This window comes from Phaseolus vulgaris, chromosome 2, assembly GCF_000499845.2.
Source record: "Phaseolus vulgaris cultivar G19833 chromosome 2, P. vulgaris v2.0, whole genome shotgun sequence".
Lineage (NCBI taxonomy): Eukaryota > Viridiplantae > Streptophyta > Magnoliopsida > Fabales > Fabaceae > Phaseolus > Phaseolus vulgaris.
In genome coordinates, this window is record NC_023758.2 from 45,486,089 (window position 1) to 45,501,623 (window position 15,535).

Genomic DNA, 15,535 nt, shown 5'->3' on the forward strand with positions numbered 1-15,535 from the left:
AAAAAAAGTAATAAAATAATAACAAAGAAGAAAAATAGTTGATTTATATTATTTTGTTTTTTTGAGGATATCACCTCACTTGTTTGATCATCCTTTTTACACTAGGACAGAAAGGCAGAAGGTGCTGTTAGTTGCTACTCATAAATGCATACTTTATTTTATCCCAAGTTCCTCATTCACCTTCTCCCAAGAAAGTCACGGACAAACAACATGCAAAGTGAAAATACAAAGTAAAATCTTGAAACTGAAAAGCTATACAAACATTAAAATCTGTAATTACTTTTCACTTATATATATTTCCATATACATAATTCATATAATACTAACATTTTAGGAAAAGTACAATCAAGCATTACAAAACTCCACAGCTTATGTGTAGATTTCATTTCACTTTTGATTTAGCAGCAAAAGTACAGAAGGAGGGCACATCTATCTCAGGATATACCAATCAATCACTCACTCACTCACATACTTCCACTATTACCCCTCCCATTCCTCCTTTTTTACATCACACTACAGGCATTGGGGTTCTCATCACTGAAGATCTGTGGAGGGTAAGCTGGTCCAGGGTATGCATAGAACTCCATTCCATACCTTGGAGGGTTGTAATAATACTCACTCTTTCTCAGCTCCACCACTGTGCTTTCTTCTGTGCCTCCCTCTTCTGCTTTCCCTTCACCCTCTCCTTCTCCTTCTTTCTTCTCCTTCTTTTCCTCTCCTTCACCACCCTCTTTCTCCTTCTTCTCCCCCTCCTCCCCTTTGCTCTCTTCTTTTGCCTCCTCCTCCTTCTTCTCTGCTTCCTGCTTCACTATCACTGCATGCTTCCCTGTCCTCTTCGACACGTGCTCCACCAACTTCTCTGCCTCGAACACCCCCTTCACGCTCACCTCTGAACTCTTCAGATCTGCTTCCACTGATTCCACTCCTGCCATCATTTCCAACAATCTCATCCCATTAATGTTACATTAAACGCACATATTCAAAAAACTAGGCTGTTTCATCTTAATTAAATGCAATTCAAGTGTTACAGAATAACATAGCTGAATGGACCACTTTAATATTTTAACAATTCAATAACGCAAGAGAATCAGACTAGAAACTGCAAAAACCGATTTTGGTAACAAGTAACTGTAACTTGTTTTAGAATTGAATCACGGAATAAATCATAAAATCCCTCTTCTTCTCTAAAACGTTAGACATACCTTTCATTTTCTCTATGCGTCTCTTGATTTCTTGGGCGCAAGCTTCGCAATGCATGTGTACTCTCAAAACAACTGTAATAACCTGAGGCTGTGTAGAGCAAATAATCTTAGATGAGTTGAAAAACATGTAAAAAGGAAAATTCAGAGGCTGCACAGAACTCAATAATCTTGTATGAGCCAAGTTGAAAAGAAAAAATAAACGTCTATAATAAAATGAAAATGATAATGATGAATTGATTAATAACCTCTTCTTTCTTCTCCTCTGCTTTTGGTTTCTCTTCCTCGGCCTTTTTCTCTTCTTCGGCCGGTGGTTTTGGGATTGGAGAGAGAAGTTCAACCTTTCTATGGCTCTTCCTCTGTACTCTTTCTAGAACCTTCAGCGGATCCGCCTTTTCGCCTTTCACCACCACCTTGTGAGACTTGCAATCCGTGAGAATATCTTCCACCCCTGAAAATTCCGAGAAAGTTCTAGAACAATCAGACAACGTAAGAAAACAAAAAAGAAGAAGCGAGACACAAACGAAAAAAAAACGGTGGTTCTTACCTGGGAATCCTTTGAGGGAGCGACGAACCTTGCGGGCACAACCCTCGCAATGCATGAAGACTCTAAGCATGATTTCCGGCGGCGGCGCAGATTCTTCCTCCTTGGATTCCTTTTCATCTTTTGACTCCTCTGCTTTTTGGTCTTGCTCCGGTTTCTTGTCTTCCTTGGGTTCCTCTGCTTTTTTCTCCTCCCCTTTGCTTTCTTCTGGTTTTTTCTCTTCCTGGTTAGGAAAAAAACAAAGAAATGAGATAATGGTAATTTGATGAGAAGAAGAAAAGGAAAGAGAATGAATGGTTGCAGAGACCTCGCCCATTGGTGTAGTGGGACTCACTGCAGAGATAAGCTTGGTGCTAATGCTTTTTGGTGTGAAAAATTTCACTCCTTTTATTTGTGCTGCGTTTGTGTCTGTGTCGTGTTTTCTCTAATCTCATATATATATTTATATTTATGGCCGAATTGGTAGTAGAGGCGGCATCAGAATTGAAGCTACTCATTCTATCATCATCACATGACGTGGCATCTTTTAAGAGGCACGTGCAACGGGGGCTTCATGCTTCCAACACATGGTACTTGGTTCTGGCTACACTCTCACTTCACTATTATTTTACTTAAGCATTGTTTTTCCAATGTTCCACTTGTGCAGTTTTCGAATTCTCTAGAATCTCTTCTCTCCCCTGTGGCCCTCCCCACCACACACTCCTGCTCCTCCGCTCTGTTTCAACGGAACAGATCCCTCAAAATTACTGTCTCATTTACCATCCCTTTATTTTTTTACTCCAACATATTCAATTACTAATTTAATTAATTAGCATAACTTAATAATGTTTTCCACGTTACATTTTAAAGGAGGGCTCTTAATTAATTCTGCTTTCTCATCATTTGACTCACTGAGCTGGACTTTCATAAATCATGATTCACATTTTATATACGCCTAACAAAGCAAAATCATTTTTAATTTAAATAAATCATAACATTATTCGTATTGTAACTGATAAGAACTGCAAAAAAGTTTAGGCCTAAAACTCTTGCTTTAGTGACTCACACTGTAGTAGCTAGTGCTGTCTTAAACTTTATGAAAATTAGGTAATAATAAGTGGTGGAATATGAGGAAAATACTTGCAAGTTGAAGTTGATTGGACAAAAATTTAGAAGGATTCAATATGTTTATCTTCAAATTAATGAGTTTTGACTTTATTGTATAATATTTATTAGCTTTAAAAGAGTTGAATTTATGTTTACAGTGTTAACAAGTTACTGTGATGATTAGTAAAAAGTCAAATCACTATTTCAAATATTGTTTTTTAGTATTTATAATACAATGTTAACATTTGATCATTCTAAAGAAATGATGGATTTATTAAATAAATATTATTTATCTAGTTTGAAAGAAATTTTAGGGTCAAATTAATAATTTCATATTTTGGGAGAATTCAAATTAAAAAATATTTTGCAAAAACTAAAATTTCATTTTATAGAGATTAAATGTAATAGTTTAAAATTTTAGAGAAGAGAATTGTTTTTTTATAAAAAATAAAATAAAAACATAACAATATTTATGGGACTTTGATTTTTCTCAACTAATCGATTTTTATAACATAATAATTCTAAAAACAACAGATCAGTCAAAACAAATGGGCCTGTTAGTTTCTGCGTGTCTTTTTTAAAAATAAAATGAATACATTTATGTTTTTAAATGTCTATCTAACTTTTTATTTTAAAAATAAACAAGTTTTTACTTTTTATAATTAAATTTTATCTATTTATTGAGTAAATAATTATTCATAAAATTTAATTATTTAAAAAACACTTATTTTAAGTTTAAATGAACTGATGCAATATTTCTGTTTCAAAAACTACCAACGGTCCTAAACTGATAGTGGAATTTTTAAAGCCTAAAGCTAAGATTCACCTGTATATCATCCATGACTTATTTTTTTTTTATGATATATCTTCACATGAATATATCATTTTATCCAGCACATTATCTTAAAATGGATAAACAAGAACAAATACATATTAAACATTATTTTAATACTATAAAAGCCGATTGCAAAGCCCACCTTATATTTTTATTTTATTTTTACATTGAACTACAACTATTTATTTTTTCCTTAAAAAAACAATTTATTCCTTATTTAATATTTAAAATTATATAATGAATTAAAATAAAAAGTTACGGTCTCAGTTTGACTTTTTACTATAACTCCTTTTAGAATTTACCTTACAAACATTGAATAATTGGGTCCACCCACAACAAGATATGGTGAATTACTTTTTACTTTCAATCTCATAATAACCAACCAGATCCTCATTCAGATTTACTGTGTAAGCATAATCAATTATTCATAGTGAATATAATTGATTATGTACTATGATGTGCATTTGATAATTAATTATGTACTATGATGTGCATTTGATAATTATTTTTTTTATGTTTTATAATCAATTATATTATTATGAAATTTTCGTTTTTCATTCATTGTTTTTTATCTTCATATATTAATTGTTTTTCATTTTACATTTTACGTCAAGGATAATTATATAAAATTGTATATGACATGCTGATTTTTTTTAGTGAGAATCGGAAAGATCAATCACTGCATTCGAAATATTGTTCTTTTTAGAGATTGATGTTCCTTCACAATTTTATCTTTAAAAAGTGTCTCACTGAATTTGAAGAAAAAATAGTATATAAACTACTGTTGACCTTAATTATTAAACTATTAAACAATGTAAAATTATATTGAAGAACTGAAATAAGTCTTTCAGTCAAAGTCTAAATAAACAAATTCTTCTAATTAAGAAATTTCAAACAATACTGTTTCTACCTTATGTATAGGATAGGAGATAACATCTCAAAATTGAATCACCACATCGTGAACTTTTATATTAGTTTTGCCCTAATTGATTACAAGGTATTGTGACCTTTTATATTAGTTTTGCCCTAATTGAGTTGAAATTTGTAATAGATATGATAAAGGGTCCTACGGATGGAGACATGAGTTGTGAAAACGTTACATACGTATTTGAGAGTAGGGAACACAAAGTTGCAGGGTTGAGGATTACCATGTGCTTCAGTACTCTTATCACCAACCCCAATCAGAACATCAGTACTCCCCTCACATGCACCCTCATTAATTCACCTAATAGCAAATCGAATAATATTAATCATTAATTACTACATCTTTCATTACTCACATTAATATATTCTCATTATACTTTTATAAACTTTCTCACCAAAACAATCCCATATCAACCAAACTTTCTATCCCTTTCCCAATTCTCAATATTATAATATAAACACACCAATGAACCCGCCAATTGGGACTGACATCTTTGTTTGAATTTGCAAATAAAAAAGTTCCCATTTACTTTAGAAAAAAGTTCCTCAAAAGGACCAAAATATTTAAAAGTAATATACAAAGAAATCAATATAGAAAAACATCTTTTTTATTTGTGTGTATGTATGAGTGTGATAAAAATTTTTATATTAAAGATTATACTTTGACAATCTAGGAATTGTATATAATTTTTTATTTTTTGATGTGACAGTTAGAATGAGTGTAAAAAAAATAAAAATTCTGAATATATGATGGTTTAAATTTTATTTTGGTTTTAGTGTATGAATTGGGGCACCCTAGGGAAGAGGGTAGGTTTAAGAGTGCATTTTTTTTTGCAGGGTTTGGTGAATGTCTTAAATTTTCATCACAGCAATGATAAAAGTGGCGTTCTTGTAATGAAAGCAGATAACTAGTTTCAGGTAATGCACCTAACTTGATTGAAGGCCTTCGACATCATTATTACCAAATAGATATACACAATTTCACTTTAAGACAAACTACCACCTAATTATTCTTATCTTCAATTTTATTAATTTTCCTGCACTACAACAACAATATGGTTTTAATGCTCACGTTAATTAATCAGGTTGCAATCTTGAACGCAACCTTAATTTATTCGAACTGTTGGATGTAACATGATGACAACAAGAAAATTATAGCTACGGGAACTTTCTTCAGAATTCTTTGTGTGAATATTAAGCAAGAAAATTAGGAGAACTTTGCTTACTTCATTCGGTTTACATTTTCCCCACATTTAAATCACATTAAAAAGACAAATTTCTAACAACTTTGCTAGATAGTTCCTAAGTTAACGTAATGAATTACTATGAAGACATATTGTGTACTGGTAGGACCCGATTGACCGAGAGCATGAATTAATAATATAATATAATAAATATGTGATAAGAAAGCAGTTATAGTTAGCGTTGAATGAGTCAAAGATATGTTATGGAAGACACTCTCATGACCTAGTGACCACTACACACGTTTTGATAACCGGTTACTTGATCTACGCGAGTGTGAAACCCAAATCAACCTATATAAAAGGGATTTCTGAAAGGGAGAAAAGATATGTTTTTGATATTCTAAGAGAATAGACTAATCACTAACACTCACTTAAGCGTCGGAATGTAATCGCAGGTACCCTGCCGATCGGCGGAACACGTGCGTGAGAGGAAGAGCTTTGAGGAACTAGAAGGTTACCGACACGACAGAAAATTGTGTATCAACGTGGATCAACATTACTCAGACCCTAATATCCACACAGGTACTTATTGAATCACAGTGATGCATGCAAGTGTTGAATGTTACTAATAAATATATCATTATTATGTAAATAGTTGGTTTCCTAAGGTTATTAATCAATATCAAAAGCTTTTAGCACTACTTAATTATTACTCCAGGTAACCCTAATATTAATTATGCAAGGTTGTTTTTCTTTTTGGTTAAGTGTCTTCTCTTAATATTATGAATTTGTGCAATATTTATATAAAAAATATAATTGATAAACGTGTACATGGATTTCTTCTACCAATAAAATCGAACTAAAATAATAAAAATACTAAAAAGGTTATAAAATAGAAATCAATTTTAAATACTATTATATAAATTAAAAAAGTTTTTATTATTAATAATTTATAAATTAGTATTGTTTGGAGAATCACTCTGAATCCAAAGTCGATGTGACAGTTGATTTCATTTTAAATTTTTTGCATGATATCTCTAATTCATGCCAACGCAACTGGACTGTGATAATTTAGGTCCAATTTAAAAACCACCCCATGTGGCCCTGTAATCTTCCACAACCCACACTGATTTGGGCCTCCTCGTGTTACTTGCTCAAACATCACCATCCATCCAAATCACCACCTCCTCAAACACTCAACAAATCTAATCAAATTTTTCACACTATGTCAACATGTCTCGTTACAAGCTTCAGTAGTGACACCTGGCAAAACCATGAAGACCCAAATCACACACTAGTCTTTTGCCATGGAACCTTTCTATCTCAACACGTAAACCAAACTTTTTCATCTACATTTTAGCGACCACGTGTCCCCTCATCATTTTCTCAAACTTCTTTTTTGTGACGATTAATGTTATTGAAATTGGTATGACTTGTGAGGAGGGAGGGGCGTGTAGGGTAGAGAAACCAAGTTGCATATTTGCAGGGAATTTGGGCCTGGTATTGGGCCCATCACCGCCAAGTGGTACACCTGTTACCAGAAATAATGTTAATGGTTTTATGGTGGAAGGAATATTTGTCCAAAATAATTATGCATAGAGTTGTGTGATGGCATGCACTGCATCCCAGAGTGGTTGTGAATGGAATGTGAATCGATTGTGCCATCAAATCACTCTTTTTCTAAGCTCTAATGTTGTAAAGGTTGGAGTAGACAATGAAAAGCACATATGTTTCTCACCAATACAACACAAACTAAGCATTTCACCCTCACACATGCATATATCAAAGGATTGTTGGAAATATCAAATTCATGGTAAAAATAGAACATAACTTTTATATCTAAGTTACTTTTTAAGACCAGGTTCAAAAAATCTGAAATTATATTTAAGAATAGTGTTTATTAATATTAATTTTTTTTGGTATCCCCGGGTTTAGAATAGTGTGCAGTAGCAGAGAGAGTGAAGAGGAAGAGAAGAAAGTGGCGAGGGAGGGGATGGCGTCCAGCATCCAAGTCCATGGGGACGATTCGGTGGTGTTGCGGGTCACTCATTCCAATATGAAAACCTTCAACTCCGATATCCGCTTCTCGCTTCAGGTTCATTCCTTTCCTTCCATTCCCATCGCTCTAAATTCATTCTTTGACACATCGCTTCAAATTCATTCTTTGACACATCGCTTCGTCGATAACAGCTCTCGGTGGAAGGCGTCAAGGATAAACTCTGGAAGAAATGCGGCACTTCTGTTAACTCCATGCACCTTGAGCTCTACGACGATGTTCGCAACGACAAAATCGCCGATCTCTCTGATAATTCCAAACCCCTTGGCTTCTATTCCCCTCTTGACGGGTTTGTATTTTAGGGTTTTCCTTTGGAATCGTCTTGCGCAATTTCCCATTGCGTTTTCCTGTGCCAGGTTTCGTTTGCATGTTGTGGATCTTGACCCAACTTCCATCTCCTCTGGTGGTTGGCTGGAAGATACTTCGTTGGTTGAAAAATACCAAATTTCTGAAGAAGCCTATAATAAGCGACAAGGCATGTCCCCTAAAAAACCCTCTTTTTTTTGAATTTCTATGGAAGGTGATTTGTGCTTGTGTAGAAATATCCGGCATTGCAAATAGAGTTCAACAGACATGTATTGTAGATGTAGAGGTTTTTATACGGCTACTATTTAGACATCATCTTTGGTATGACTTATATTTTGATGAGTGATTTCAAATTTTCAATCGTTGTTGGTAAAAATTGTTTTGTCACACTTGAACGGGTAATGGTATGATCCTGTTTTTTGAGATTTACGTATGTATGCTGTCAAAAACTCACTTACAAGTTATCATCAATGCATGTCTCACTGAGAAAAAAAATTATATTCTTATTTACACACTAAGGGGCTTTGTAGCTTATTAGCCATGTTTTACTTTACTGTAACAGACACTTTCAGAAAATATAAAGAAAAAATTACTTCCCAAGTTCCTGCGACTGTGGAGGCAAAGGTAAGCATTTGATTTATTCGTCCTTCCTAATCTGCTGTTTTAGTGCTTTTTGATTCCACATACAGATAAAACTATCATCCATATTAGAGTTTGTCATCTGTTTCTTGAAAATTGAGATGGATCCTTGCTGGCTTTTGGGTAATCTTTAACATTCATTGCACAGATACCAGACACCAGTATGGAAGACCTCTGTGCTAATGTCAAGGTTTGTCTGTTCAATTATTATATATTTTGTTTTATTTATTATATTTGTTGAAATAATAAGGTTTAGGTGGAAAATGAGGGAAATTGAACAGAGATACCGAAACAATACGAGGTTAGATTGATATAAGATGTGATGATAGATGTCCATAAGAAACTTATCTAATATTCCCCTTCTCGTTGACATAGTAATAAGGTAATTTGCTGTTTTAGTAAAACTAGTACAAGCCTAGCCCTATAAGTAATAAAACTCTTAACTTAGTAGCATAAATCTAATACTTGTCCCTGGTCTAAAGCTTAAGTTATAATCTACAATGTGAAGGGCCAATTATTCCCAAAGCTTGTGCTATTGGCGAAGGTTTGATTTCAACAATGATTTAATCTATTCATGCAAGAGCCTCTTGGTCTTGAAGCAAAAGTCATTACTGCTCAAGCCCAGTTTACCTTGTGTCAAAATTCAACATAATTATGATGTATGGGGAGTGGCAATAATCAACTTCCAGATGCACCCTTTCTCCCTTAATCAGATACAGACCATCTTCTCCATTCTGAGATCTCATAGTTCTTACAGCCAACACAGTATTTCTTGTATCAACATCTCCTTGTGTTGCATTTGAGCGTTCAAAAGTAATCAACGTTCTTCATCTTCTTCCTCATTGTGACCTTTTCGGTTGCAGTCATGAAAAGCTCCCTGGAGTTGGGAGGTACGGTATGCGTTTGATACATTAACAGTGAAGAAAAGAAAAGAACAGCCAGCCAGAAGAAAGTGTATCGTTTAGTATACTCTCCACTACTTTTTAGTGTGATTGGAAGATAGAAGGCGAGCTAGACACTTGAGGTATTTTGGTGACCTATTCTCTCCCAAACCAGTCCAATTCTTACCCATTTTTCCTCCCTGTCTCTACCTCTTATATAACCTAAAACTGTAATTGTGCCAAGTGTGCACCACACCACACAATTAGCTGGGATCCCATCCACCTATGTCTTGCCTATACTTCCTGGTGCAATCCTCTTTTAGAATCAGAACCCTATCACAATGCTTGCATGCTAACTTGATTGGAAGCAGATTCCTGCAAATCATATTTTGGGAGAATAACAAGAACAAGTCGAGTGCTGAAAGGCTGCCAAATCTGTCTGCTTATCACAAATAAGTGTTTCCTCCTAACTGTAGTACATGTTAAAGCTAAATTGCCAAAATCTTTTCAATTACTAGTCAATTTCAGAAGACTCCCTGGTTCAAAACTCAACTCCTTCTATTTATCAAGCCATGCATTTTTATTCCCTAAGGTTTAAGGGTTTTGTGTGCATTCATCGGCTATTAATTTTATTGTTTGATAAACTTAAGAGAGTTGAGTTTTAAGTCACTGTTTTCTAAATTCCTAACTTTTGTGTGGCCCATAAAAGGAAGTGATGCTTATTGAGGCGACATCATTGAAAATTATGATTTAGTAAAACAAAAAAAAAAATGGTTTCCAAGCTTTAAAAGTTTCTTGTTCTGCATAGGAAACTCTATTACAGCCTGCATTTTTCATCTTTTTCCCTGGACGTGTAGAAAAAAAAGGAAAGAAAACTTTGGTCAGTTTGTGGCCCAACTGAAACTAGTTTTAAACAAGGGAGGAGAGTGGGTGGGGTGGATGACTCAAGAAAAAAAGAAAGGATTATAAGACGAAAATGACTATGGGAAAATGGATGGTCTAACCAACAAATTAAAGAAGGCACGTGTAACCAAATAGAATATGAAATGAAATGTTTTGTAAGAGTTACAATTTGTATAATGTCAATTGCTAGTAGTATAATTAATGAGTACTGACTAATTATATCTATCACCTGCTTGTGGTAGGAAGTAGCCTCAAATACTTGAGTATTTTGGATGAATTTTTAATGCTATTTATTTGATGCTTCTCTTGGTGTTTTGTTTCTTTCGATTTCTTCATTTTTTATTTATGCTACTTTGCAATTTTGTATTGTTGAAGAAGTGATTTGTATTTTCCTGTTCACGTTATTGTTTATCATAGGTATATTTGTATGCATTGAATCTATTTTAATTGCTAATTTGTTAATCTACTGTTTCCAATTTCCAAAAATATTAAGGTAGGGTCCAGATGTGAAGTTGAACCTGGAGCAAAAAGAGGTGTTGTAAAATTTGTTGGTCGGGCAGAATCACTGGGTCCTGGTTTCTGGGTTGGAGTACAATATGACGAACCCTTGGGCAAACATGATGGCATGTAAGTAGCATTTCTACATCTATTTCTGATATGCAAATTAGTGTACTCAACTCCCAATTAGCCTATCATCTTAAGTTTTCTTAAGTATTACGTCCACACTTCTCTCAGAATTTTCCTGGGTTATGTTACAGGGTTAAAGGAGTACGTTACTTTGAATGTCCTCCATCTCAAGGTGGAATAGTTAGACCAGAGAAAGTGAAGGTTTGTTTAGAAACACATTGCAATTATATTTTAAATGTTGGGATATTTTCCAATACTGATGGTGGTTCTCTATTGTGATAAAAGTGTTAATCAACACCATGACGAAATTCCATTTAAAAGATCACATGTTTTACACCAAATATAATATAAAATGCATATTCTTATCCAAAATGTTTTTTTTTTCTTGCACCTTGTGTCCATAAAAGCAGATTATATTAATATTTAGTTATAGTTTTTACTTAGATGGACAGATTTTGTTGGGTGTAGATATGTGTTTTACTTCCAGTCATGAATTTTCTTTTTTCTTGACATGCTGCATGGCTCGTATTTTCTTTCTCCATCTGCAAAAAAGTATCTGTACGGGCATATCTAGTGAGAGCATGAGGGGAGGTAATCTTATTCATACAATAAAAAATTGGATGGTCAAAATTTTCAATATTACCAATTTAAAAACTGAAAATGTTCTCAAGAAGCCAGCCAAAAATATCTAAAATATCCTTTCATGAATCAGATTCAAACAAACCTTTACAAAACTTGAACATTATAAACACTTGTGCCAGAGGATGGTAGTTGAGGCTTAATTGCAACAGTAGCATCCTTATGCTTTGATTTGAGAGTAGAGGGTGAAATGAACCAATTTAGATACAGATAAAATGACTTTTGAGAGATTTTTTTAAAAAAAAACTACACTTCCAATAGAGAAGTTTTCAGAAGCACTTATATCTTTCTCCCATTGCATCATATTCATGATTGAGGCACAGGGGAAAGCATCGAGAAACTTCACACATCAATCCCTGGTGGGCACAGATAACAATGGAGTCCTTAAGTGCATAAGATAAAAAAAGCTCCACAATAATCTTAGAAGTTGGGTGCTTCTAATGGTCTGAATCAAGCTGTCTTTTTATAAAATATAATGGAACAAAATCAATGAAATAATGCAAGCACCCTTATAAAACTAAATGGTTGAGGCTTATGCAATTTCGCTGTGGTACTTCATTGCCTTTGGCAGTGGACAACCGTATCCTAGTTCCATGATAAAAAAATAAAGAAAAGAGGAAAATTATAATAGGTGCTATTTACCCTTATTTGCGTAAAATGCATTTAATTTCAGTTAACGTTTGTGCAAAAAATGTCATTTATCTGTATATTTCCTTGTCAGGTTGGTGACTACCCCGAAAGGGATCCCTTTGAAGAAGATGAAATATGAGTTTCAACGTGGAGGGTTTTCCTTATCTTAGTCCAGCATTTGTTTCGAGAACTTACTTTTGTTGGCAGTGGATATGTTGAAGGGTTTCATTGTGGTTTTTGAATTGTTTGTGTTGTTTTCTTAGAAAGAAAATTGACTGCAATGAGAAAAACATAAATTGGACGTTCATTACAATGGTAAAACGAGAGCCAACAAAGCGGGATGCTACTTTAGAGAACACTGAAATTGGTTTTTAATAGTCACTGAAAGGAGTTAGTGTAAATTTTGAAGTGCATATAATTTGGTAAAGGCCAGCACACGCCAAGACTAAGTTACTTTTTGAAGCCTTCTCTATTTAGCAGCATTGTGAAGAGCTTTTATATTTTGAAAGCAGTTGTATGTATTTTTGTGCAATCTTAGTAACATGTTCAAGTTCACATAAATACCATGCCTCCTATTTCAGCCAAACTATAACTAAACCAGTGGTTGAACTAGCGAAAAAAATAATTATTTTAAGACTTACATTTATAATTAAGTATTTAATGCTTTTAGGTCTGAAAAATTAATAAATATATTTTGGTCTCCTAAAAGTTTTCTTTAATTTTCATTTTTCTAACGTTAATACTTTTAGTTCTCATTAATTATGATGTTAATTAATTGCTTATATATCAACCAGAAGACTAATACGTGGTTTCCTCTTAATTAAGGCCTGAGTTTGAGAGTTGTGAAGGAAAAAATGTTTGAGAATACCAATAAAAGAATACCAAATTAAAAGTTATGTGGTCTGAAAAAAATATTAGAGATTAAAAAAGAATAAAATGGATCATCCACTAATAATGGAAAACTTGTTTTAAGATATTTTTTATTTTATTTTTGTAAGATAAGATTTAATGATGTTGGTTTCTAAAATTTGGGGTAAATTTTTTCTTAACTCTCGTATTAAAAGAAAGTTTATTCGAATTCCTCACATTTGGTAAATTATGATTTTAATTTGTTCAAAGATTAAAATCATGTCTTCTCAATTTAAAATATTTTATTTTGCTTGAATTATTTGAAATAAGGTCACGTACTTGGGTAATAAACAACTAAAATATGAAATGCAAAAAGGAAAGGCAATTAAAAAGTTGTTTGAAAGTATTATAGCACTGTTAATACTCTTTCCCCTAGCTATTCCACAAGTTGCTCGTGTCTTTTTCTTTTGGCAATTTCTTGGAAACTTGGCGTTTGTTTTATGAATGATTCTAATGACCTATTTCACGTTCATGCCGCCATGATTCACGAATCCAACTCCATCTTCTGTGCTCCATTCCATGTTTCTCATTTCAATATCTATCAAATATGCCACGTTCCTCAGTTGACAAAATGCTTACGCCTTTTACTCACTAATAAATTTTAAATGTAAACCATGTGTAGAAAAAAAACATATAACATCTTCAGTAACAGCTTAAAAATGCTTAACTATTTCCACTCTCACAATTTTTAAGTAGTTAATAATAAATAATAGTAAATATTATAAACAATAATAAATTTTAGATATGAATCCTCTAACAAAGAATATTTTGACAACTCAACTCTCCATATTTCCTTATTTCTTATACTCTCATATTTCAAACCATTCTTTCATGATTAAGAATCGAAAAATTCTTTGCAGGTGGACCTTTCTTATCTCTTTGTGATCGAACAACACAGCAGAATTCAATTCCAAATTCATTTTCAATAAGAACAATTGATGTTTATCATGAGATTTGAGTAAAACTTATTCGTGGTTTACAAATCCTAAATAGCTAGACAAAAATTCAACTTACTTTTTATTCATAAAGAGATTATTCTCCGTGTAAGATTTTGTAATGAGGCTTATTATTTTGAAATAGAAGATTTTTTTTTTTTACACATAATTGTTTACAATAATACTTATTATAGGTTGTTAACTAGTATAAAATGATGATTGACATTTTTATTTAGACCAAACCGATATCAAACGATGATTGACACTTTTACTTAAATCAAACAATATCAAATCTTCATAAATTTTATAAAAGACCAAATGGTCTAACAATACTCTTCGAGACCAAACAATTATTGGATCAATAGTGCTTGACCGATAATCAAAGGATCATTGAAATTTTTTGCAAACTTAGACCAAATAGTCAAATAGTACCCTGAGACCAAAAGGGCATTGGATCAACAAAGAATACTTAGCTGGGATCAAATGGTCATCAAACAATTTTCTCAAATTTGAACCAAAAGTCAAGTACTATAGTTTGAGTTCAAACCATCATAGTAAATGATCAAATTGTTACATAAAAATGATTAACAAACATTACTCAAAAATCAAAATTAAAGGTCCACCTATTCTAAGTTCAAACTGAGCTCATTTATCCTTCTAGGTGATCCACTTTAACAATTTTTTCGAATTCCAAACTGAAAGACTTATGTACATAACCCAAATTATCACTATATACATTTGGACCAATAACTGTTAATTTAATATAATATTTAACATATGAATTATAGGTTACTAACAATTATAAAATTCATTTATATCTTATAATTATTGTTTAATAACTTTCTTAATAATCAGAATTAAAAAAAAATACAAATAGGCACAACTCAATTTTTCTTATTCTCTCATGAATATCATATATTCTTAAGAGTATTTTAGACATTCACATCCTCTTTCATTATGATGAATCAACACTATAAAACTCGTTCATAAGTCTTCTCTTTTCTTTTCCACTTGATAACTCTTCTAATACCTCGTAATACATTTTCAGTAAGAAGAGAATGTTTTTGTGATGCTTAATTAATCTACTTTTTAAATATGAACAACGTGGATTTCACACAGCTTCTACCTCCTGTAATCTTGGGTTAGTAAATTTGAAAATAATTAAATTAATGCGTTTCAGTTGACGATGGTACTAGTTCCTTTGATATGGAAAATTGGAATTTCTGATATCTGCGCAT

The 15,535-nt window shown here is 32.8% G+C and overlaps 2 protein-coding genes across 3 annotated transcripts; one reads left to right on the plus strand and one right to left on the minus strand.

Annotated features, from left to right (window-relative positions):
- Nucleotides 1–263: 263 nt before the first annotated feature.
- On the minus strand, nt 264–2,199 carry LOC137812598 (heavy metal-associated isoprenylated plant protein 7-like). The gene is made up of 5 exons (XM_068614689.1): nt 2,051–2,199; nt 1,747–1,966; nt 1,448–1,650; nt 1,203–1,290; nt 264–925 (listed from the first exon to the last, which is right to left on the minus strand). Exons 1-5 carry the CDS (start codon nt 2,057–2,059, stop codon nt 504–506), a joined length of 942 nt encoding a protein of 313 aa, XP_068470790.1. The 5' UTR covers nt 2,060–2,199; the 3' UTR covers nt 264–503.
- Nucleotides 2,200–7,254: 5,055 nt separating this feature from the next.
- Nucleotides 7,255–13,014, plus strand: LOC137812602 (tubulin-folding cofactor B). 2 transcript variants are annotated; one of them, XM_068614707.1, is made up of 9 exons: nt 7,255–7,585; nt 7,708–7,867; nt 7,963–8,117; nt 8,185–8,303; nt 8,697–8,758; nt 8,922–8,963; nt 11,051–11,184; nt 11,316–11,385; nt 12,545–13,014. In XM_068614707.1, exons 2-9 carry the CDS (start codon nt 7,766–7,768, stop codon nt 12,590–12,592), a joined length of 732 nt encoding a protein of 243 aa, XP_068470808.1. In that variant the 5' UTR covers nt 7,255–7,585; nt 7,708–7,765; the 3' UTR covers nt 12,593–13,014. The 2 variants fall into 2 exon arrangements, with proteins under 2 accessions (XP_068470808.1, XP_068470807.1); XM_068614706.1 differs by having other exon boundaries at nt 7,356–7,585; nt 7,713–7,867.
- The last annotated feature ends 2,521 nt before the right edge of the window (nt 13,015–15,535 follow it).

Bases quoted from the DNA above. Each gene is read 5' to 3' on its own strand.
- LOC137812598 (XM_068614689.1), bottom strand. The intron at 1,291-1,447 runs GTTATTAATCAA...TGCTCTACACAG, and splicing joins CAGAGGAGAAGAAAGAAGAG to CCTCAGGTTATTACAGTTGT. The intron at 926-1,202 runs GTATGTCTAACG...AAATGATGGCAG, and splicing joins ACGCATAGAGAAAATGAAAG to GAGTGGAATCAGTGGAAGCA.
- LOC137812602 (XM_068614706.1), top strand. From the start codon at position 7,381: ATGGCATGCACTGCATCCCAGAGTGGTTGTGAATGGAATGTGAATCGA. The intron at 7,586-7,712 runs GTAAAAATAGAA...GGTTTAGAATAG, and splicing joins TTGGAAATATCAAATTCATG to TGTGCAGTAGCAGAGAGAGT. The intron at 8,964-11,050 runs GTTTGTCTGTTC...AAAAATATTAAG, and splicing joins ACCTCTGTGCTAATGTCAAG to GTAGGGTCCAGATGTGAAGT.